Source organism: Dendrobium catenatum, unplaced genomic scaffold (genome assembly GCF_001605985.2).
Source record: "Dendrobium catenatum unplaced genomic scaffold, ASM160598v2 fragScaff_scaffold_1220, whole genome shotgun sequence".
Classification (NCBI taxonomy): domain Eukaryota; kingdom Viridiplantae; phylum Streptophyta; class Magnoliopsida; order Asparagales; family Orchidaceae; genus Dendrobium; species Dendrobium catenatum.
In genome coordinates this window covers 2995120-3003465 of record NW_021319682.1, presented here as the reverse complement: position 1 = coordinate 3003465, position 8346 = coordinate 2995120, and the positions used below count along the sequence as shown (strand labels likewise).

The window sequence follows — 8346 nt, the reverse complement described above, 5'->3', positions numbered from 1 at the left end:
TCTCTTATCTGATTGCGTGCCGGATTTTCGTATAACGCTAAGACGATAAACTTTATATTTCTCTACCGCCGCGAATACTCCTGGACGCAACAATAATTATAAAATATAAATTTAGAGGAACCAGCCACCAACATTAGCCTTTGCCATCGTCACCTTGCCTCTACCGCCGGCCACCTCCCTCCTTCGTTGGCCGCCACACCCGGCCGCCTTCCTCCGCCAGAGCCAGCCACCCTGACCACAATTTTCTTGCAGTTACATTGCATTCACGTTACTTCAAACCAAAATTAAAAAATAAAAATCGTGCATTCCTTTTACACTCATCCAAACAACTATAAAGTATTCCTTTTACATAATATTTTTCTTACATCACATTAATTCTTTTTATACTGCATTCTTTTTTCATACAACCAAACGTACAGCTCCTACAGAAAATTATCCATCCAAACATAATTGGTGATGTAGGGTCTGTTTGGAATTGTAGCGTTTTATAAAACTTATCGTAAATTTATTGTGGGATTATAGTTTTCATATTGATTTTTATAATATTTTTCTTGCACAAAATTTATTGAAAACATTAAAAAAATTTTGACAAAAAGCGGTCTCAAATGAAGCTCTAACTATTTTGATTGAAAAAAAAAATTATGATAGAAATTTCTAAAAAATAATTAATAAATATAAATAAAACAATGATGAAACAAAATTACATTCGCTGTCCAAAACTTCAAATATATAGAAAACTATTATCTCAAAAGTAAAACAGTGAAAAAAACTATGCCAATGGGGCGAATTATTACGTCTGATCACCGAATGTCTGGACATCCATTTCAAACGCTTCACGTCACTCAAATATATCAGGACCCGATATATTTGAATGACATGATGCATCTGGATTGATGTCCGGACGAATACAGACACCGACCGTAATAATTTGTCATGCCAATGGAGAGTTTTTCTTGAAGGATCTACAGACAGTTACTCTTATAGGATCCGAATCCGACATGTTTTGTCCTTCCCAACAGCTTTCCGACTGACAGAAACAGAAAAGGCTTTTCTCCAAAAGGAAAGGAGCTCAGCCACTATAAAATCTCTGTAACTTACCATCTTCTCAGTTTAATTCTGTATCAGCTTCATGTCGTCAAGCCCTCCTCCTTGGAGGATGAATCCCATGCCTTTCAACTGTACAAATAACAGTGAAAATGTAGCATGATCGTTCGATCTGCCTTATTATTCGTGCTAGGATGATTAAAATTTGGGAGGAATTCTTTCAACGAATCTTGAGAGAAATCTGAGAGATATGAACAGGTAAATTTAAGGTAGCAGGTAGAGGAAATACAGAAAGCTTTAGTCTTCTCTTTTGTTGAAAGAACAAATCGAAAACGACCTGTCCCATCTGGTTCCCTTCCCTTTGACCGCCTTTCTGCTCATCGTTATCCCTTACAGGTTTTTTTTTTTTTTATTTATCCAGACGAGCAAATGCTTGCTCGGTATCTCATATTGTGATGATTGGAATTTTATATATTAAATAAGATGTTTTGAATTTATTTTTTTTATTAATTTTTTTAAATAATAAAAATGTGTCATAAATGAAATTTAAAATTTAGTTTGAGAATGTTTTCTTATTACTTATTAAAGCAGTTTTTTAATACAAAAATTAAAAATTTTATACTTGTTTCGTCCTAGATTATTCGCGGCGGTAGATAAATATGTAGTTTAACATCTTAGCATTTTATAAAGATCCAGCACACAAGCAAATAAGAGATAGGGTGAAGTGTTCATAAGAGACACTAGAGTTTTTTACGTGGAAACCCCTAAAAAGGGGAAAAAACCACGGGGCATGGCCTAGTTTGAATGAATCCACTAGTATTTGAAGTAGATTACAAATAAGACGCTTCCTTAGGAGAATGCCTTAGCTTGATGTCACAAATGTACATCATATATAGCACATTACATGGTGGGAGTTACATATACATGTTTGTTTGGTTGGCAGGATCATAGTCGATAGGTTGGAGGCAGAAAGATCGTTGTCTGGCGATGAAGGTCGGAAGGACCATAGTAGGTGATGCAGGTCGGAAGGATCGTAGTCGGTAGGAGACATGGGTCTAAAAGACTGTTGTCTTGTGATGGAGGTCATAATGACCATTATAGGCGACAAAGGTCGGAAGGACCGTCGTCGGCAGGTGACCGGGGTCAGTAAGACCCTAGTTGGCAGGAGACCAGGGTCTGAAAGACTGTAATAGGAGGGCAGCACTTCGGTAGAAGTCCGGGCGTCAGGTGGTGGCTTGGTGGAGCTCATGGCCTCAAATGGTGGTTCGACGGAGCAATGACGTCAGGCGGCGGTCTGGCGAAGATGAGGGCCTCAAGTGGTGGTACGGCGGAGGTGAGGACCTCAAGAGTAGTGGTCCACCGGAGCAACGACTTCAGGCGGTGGTCCAGCGGAGGTGAGGACCTCAAGTGGTGGTTTGACAAAGGTGAGAGCCTCAAGTGGTGGTAAGGAGGAGAAATGGCGTCAGGTGGTGGTTCGTCGGAGGTGAGGGCCTCAAGTGATGGTCCGGCGGAGCAACGACTTCAGGTGGTGGTCCGGCGGATGTGAGGGCCTCAAGTGGTGGTCCGGCATAGCAATGACATCAGGCGGTGGTCCGGTGGAGGTGAGGGCCTCAAGTGATGGTCCGGCGAAGGTGAGGGTCATAGGTGGTCTGTCGGATGTGAGGACCTCAAGTGGTAGTCTAACGAAGGTGAGGGACTCAAGTGGTGGTCCGACATAGCAACGGCGTTAGGCGGTGGTCTGGCGAAGCTGAGGGCCTCAAGTGGTGGTTTGGCGGAGCAACTGCATCAGGCGGTGGTCCGGCGAAGATGAGGGCCTCAAGTGGGGGTTCGGCAAAGGCGAGGGTCTTATGTGGTGGTCCAGCGGTGGTCCAGCGAAACTCCGATGATGGTCGAGGGGGAGCTTCTTCATTCTCTTCTCTTCTTCTATTCTTCTCTTCTTGCTTTCCCCCCTTCTCAAGAGAAATGAGGGGTCTATTTATAGATTTTTGGAGTGGCATGACTCATAAATAGGTGAAAGATCAAGGGTAAATGGGGAGTGGTTGAATGGACGGTCGATATTGAATCCCTTGATCATGCACCGTTTGTCAGACAGTCAGAATTCGGCGATCTTGGGCTCGTTGGATTTGTCTCGTCGAGCCGCTCGATTTGACGATAAGCAAGTTATGTTCGCAGACCGTTTGGTAACACAAATTGTGGTTTGAACCTTCCAACAACCCTTCGAGTACTTGGTTTGTACTCATTTGAGCTCGAATTGAGTCGAATTTGGTGTCGTTGGGTTCATATTTCCGAGACGCTCAGTTCGACTGTAAGTTTGCTGAAATCAGAGTTTGGATGGTCCCGATTTTAATTTTGGAAGTTTTTAACTTGATTTTTTTATCGAGATTCGTGCCTGATCAAGATAAGTTTTTGACGACGTATCAATACTAAAAAATTACTTTAAGAAGCAGTAAGAAAGCCATCCCAAATGAAGTCTAAGTCTTATAAATTCAATATGTGTTTTTTAATTAGCCTAAATATAAAAAATACACCTTATTAGGGTTTGGAAAATGATTTTTAGATTTTTTTTATTTTTAAGATTAGTTTTCAAATAAAATAAAAAAATGGGAAATTGCAATTTGTATAAATGATATTAGAGAATTGATTGTAGAGTCTCATAAGACTAAAATATCATATAGAATCATAGATTATCATGTAAATTATTATATGCATTTTATGTGTATTTCATTTATGTATTATTATATCATATTTTTACTATTTAATGTATATGTTAAGAATTACTTAAAAAAGTATGTGTTATATATTTCTAATAATAATTATGTTTACAATTCGTTTTGTATCATATTTATATTTTTATATGCTTATGAGTGCATTATATCTTTAAAGTATTTACATCTTATAAATACGATGCACATACTGAGACGAGTCCTCGCATGCATTCAAATACACTCGAATGTATTCGTAATGATTCAGAGATATATTTTTATCAAATTGTTGTATTTCTTAACACCACTTTAGAGTATTTATAATGCATAAATGAGATGTTGTGAGAAATCTATGTAAATCTATTTTCATAGATTCATATTTATTGGAAGAAGATGTTGTCTATCAATTAAAGTATTTGTTATCAATCTTTATATATGATGGCTATAGAACAATAGAATATAATAAATAGCACACATTTGATGTAGCTCTATAATAAATCTTATGAATTAATGTAACATTATTAAATGTAACTAAAGGAAAAGGCCTCAACCACTTTACCCTTTTTCTTCGTGCCTTTTCGATCCCTTTATGTAAAAGCTTTATAGCTATTCTTTCAGTAGCGAATAATCGGAGAAGAAGGATAGTTGCGAGAACTTGTTGGTGAAGGCATCGATTTGAACTGTAGTATATACAAGCTTGCTTCTTAAGCCGATGAAAAGAGCATCAACAAGCTCTAGCTTAAGCTAATTTAAAATATAAGCTTGAGTTTGGGTTGCAACTAGAAATCATGAGTTCCTTGGAGAAGTAGGTTTGAGTTAGCTCATGAATTGACTTTGCTCAAATACAATCTTAAAAATGAGATACTCATCTCTTGGTCAACTTTTCAAAATTTGTATGAATTACTCTAGATATTGAAAATTTTCTCTCAACATTTTGAGTTTTTTTAGAATTTTTTTAAAAAATTTTGGGAGTAGCAATTTTTCTTTTAAATCCTTTAAATTTTCTTCATAATTACATTTTCACGACTAACTATCATGTAGAGTGGGGAACATAGAGAGGAAGACAAATAGAAGTAGTTCTAGAGAGAGAGAGAGAAGTTCATATGATTTTATCCAGAGCATGAAATATATAGAATCACTATGCATGTTGATATATCACAAAAAATTATCTTGATCGAGCACAAATCTGGAAGTATATTCAAGTAAGGAACTTCCCAAATTAAATCTAATCGATTTCGTCAAACTTATAGTCAAACTGAACGTCTTGAGAGAAGACGAATCCAACGACACCAAATTCAACCCGATTCGGGCTCAAATGGGTCCAAATCAAAGACCGAAACGCATTTGGAAGGTTCAAGTAAAAAATTGGATGATCAAATGATTTTCAAATATAACATGCTTATAATATAATTGAGCGGCTCAATGAGATGAATCCAATTAGCCCAAGATTGTTTGATTATGACATTATTTTGGGTAATCAAATGCTGATAAATGCTCCACGATCAAAGGAATCAATATGAGCCGTTCAACAAAGCACTCCCAACATGCCCTCGATATTCTCTATAATTATGGAGCATGCCACTACGAAAAATCTATAAATAGACCCCATTCTTCTCATAAAAAAAGGGGAGGAATTGGAGGAAGAAAATAGTGGCTTTGAGGATGAAGTTCCACCCCGACACCACCGCCATCGAGCTTTCATCGACTGCCGCCGTACTTTTACCCAACTATCAAACGATGCCAAACTTTTTACTGACATCCATCGCTCGCCAACTACAATCCTTTTGACCTCCGTCGCTCGCCAACTACAATCCTTTTCACCTTCGTTGCCCGTCGATTACGGTCCTTTTGACCACTGTCGCCCAACGACTACGACCATTCTAACCATTGCTGCCCGCAAACTACGGTCCTTCCGACCACCGATGCCTGCCGACTATGGTCCTTTTGACTACCATCACCCGTCGACTACGATCACACAGATCAAAAAGAACATATCAACATTCTTTTAAGAACACATTTTATGCTATTCTACGACTATGAAATGCGTTGTATACCTTGTATATATGCTACATTGAGTCAGCGCCTCCTCTGAGGATGTGCATCATTTATAATCAACCACCAATACCATTATACTCATTTCAATTGGGCTAGACCCTGTAGTTTTTTTTCCTCCTTTTTAGGGGTTTCCACTTTAAAATTATAGTGTCTATTTGTGATTGATGCATCAATCTCTTCTACATGTTTGTGTGTTGAATTTCCTTATAAAGCTATGAAGCTAAGCTTCAGATTTCTCTACGGCTGCGAATATTTCAGGACACAACACATGTGAAAAATTATTGGATGAATCGCATTCATAAGATTTTAAGTGTTACAAAGAGGATATACCTTGATCCCATAATAACTAAGAAAATATGATAATATACCTACACATAAGTGGACTTACAAAGCTTTAATAAATACGTGTGACCCACCGTTGCTAAGCTTGATTGGTGTGCGAGTACAATTGGAAATCCCCCAACTCATGCTCAATTCCTCTCGAGCAGCAACGCCTCTTAAGTGGGGCCCAATCAAGTGCGGGCCAGTGTTTCATGATTGTGTGTCTCTTCTAGGTCAACCGATGATTAGTCACACCGCATGCGCCCTTTCGTGAATGAAAGTCATCGGAAACATTAAGAGAAAAGAATTTATACCCGATAAACATGAGTTATAAAGATGAAAAAATGTGAAAAATCATGACATGTCTCATTAGCTATGAAAGATTAAGAGCGTTTAATGACAATAAATTAATGAAAAAAATAAAATAAAAAATAGAGTAAGATTATTATTTTTTAGGTTATTAAAAAATATTATATTTATACATCCCTTTAATTTTAAAAATTTTAACAATCGAACAATAAATTATTTTCTCCCCTAAATCGTGAAAGGCAATATAGCTTTAATAGACGCAATTAATTTTGCCGGCTATGAACAGATTCACCTTCACCGCGGCTCAAAACCCTTAAAACCCGACGGCGCTATCCGCACCTATCTTTTATTTATAGCCGTCCGATATCGCAGTTCTCATATCTCATGACGTGGCCGCCGAGGCGACCGATCTTCTCGCCTGCCCGACTATAAAAAAACCTCTATGCGGAAATAACGAGGGTCACCTCTGATCTTAGAGAGTTTTCATTAGGGTTTCGTCTGATTTTCTTCCTTTTCTTGAGGGATCTGAGCTGGGAGATCGAAGATGGCGCAAGAAGGTGTTCGATTAAAGGGAGTAGTAAAGTGGTTTAACGGAAGCAAGGGATTCGGATTCATCACGCCGGATGATGGAGGGGAAGATCTGTTCGTGCATCAGTCCTCCATTAAGGCGGATGGCTTCCGAACGCTGGCCGATGGAGAGCCGGTCGAATTCGTAATCGCTGAGTCCGAGGACGGACGGACTAAGGCTGTTGACGTCACTGGACCCGACGGTGAGTTTGTTCAAGGCGGCAACGCTTCCGGCGGAGGCGGTGGAGGTGGAGGTGGTGGTGGAGGTGGCCGGAGGGATGGATACGGTGGTGGAGGTGGACGAGGTGGTGGAAGATTTGGAGGTAGTGGATACGGGTTCAACGGAGGCAGCGGCGGAGGAGGCAGGGGAGGAGGATGGAGGGGCGGCGAAGGGGGTGGATATGGTGGTGGTGGATATGGTGGCGGAGGTGGCGGTGGAGGTGGATCGTGCTATAACTGTGGTGAGCCAGGGCATCTTGCGCGGGATTGTTACAAGGGCAGCGGTGGCGGCGGCGGCGGGAGATTTGGCGGCGGCGGCGGCGGTGGACGGTATGGTGGAGGCGGCGGTGGCGGCGGTGGTGGCGGTTGTTACAACTGTGGAGAATCCGGGCATTTCGCGAGAGAGTGCCCTGCTGGACCGAAGTGAGAGTTTTATCCATATCCATTTACCCTTTTTCCTTTGCTTTGTTAGGTTGGTCTTGTAGTTTGATGATATGCGATGTTGTACCTCGTGTTTTACTTGTATTTTTTGTGCTGTTCGCTCTTCAAGGGCATTGAAATTGTCTTTTTTTTGGCTTGGACTTATCATGTGATTTGGTTTTGCTTAGTTTCTGTTCATTTTTGGTGATGGTTGAATTTATTTTTGACAATGGAATGTGTATAATATAAGTTCTTTCAATGATGTGCTTTATGTATTCGTTGAAGCTCTGTCAAGTCACTCTGCAAGTATCATTTAGTAAGTCCTGTAATCTAAAATGTTGAGAGCTTTAAAAGCTGAACTGTTGAGAATGGGTGAACGACTACAGTTAAATCTTGCTAAAAAGTGATAAACAGTTTGTCTCTTTCTTTCAAAAAACAGGAAGATCCTTAAATTAGTTAAATTCCAGTAAATTTATTAATTTGGACGATGTAAGGTGTAGACCAGAATTATCTGAACAGTAAAGTTACACAATAACTGTTTGGCGAGATTCAAGCTAAATATTGGTGAGGCCCTGTCTAAATTAGGATTGATGCCAAGCAAATTATTTCATCATTTGAATGGTTTCCGAATATTCTGCCTTTCCTGCCTGAAGCGCTATATTTCTTTCCTATTATATTCTCTTTTTGTCTGATGTCGCATTTACTTGAT

The 8346-nt window shown here is 39.6% G+C and overlaps 1 protein-coding gene across 1 annotated transcript; it reads left to right on the top strand.

Moving 5' to 3' along the window:
• Window positions 1-6859: 6859 nt before the first annotated feature.
• On the top strand, window positions 6860-7899 carry LOC110104352 (glycine-rich protein 2-like). Its single transcript, XM_020833415.2, has one exon. The coding sequence runs from the start codon at window positions 6976-6978 to the stop codon at window positions 7642-7644; it is 669 nt and encodes a 222-aa protein (XP_020689074.1). The 5' UTR covers window positions 6860-6975; the 3' UTR covers window positions 7645-7899.
• The last annotated feature ends 447 nt before the right edge of the window (window positions 7900-8346 follow it).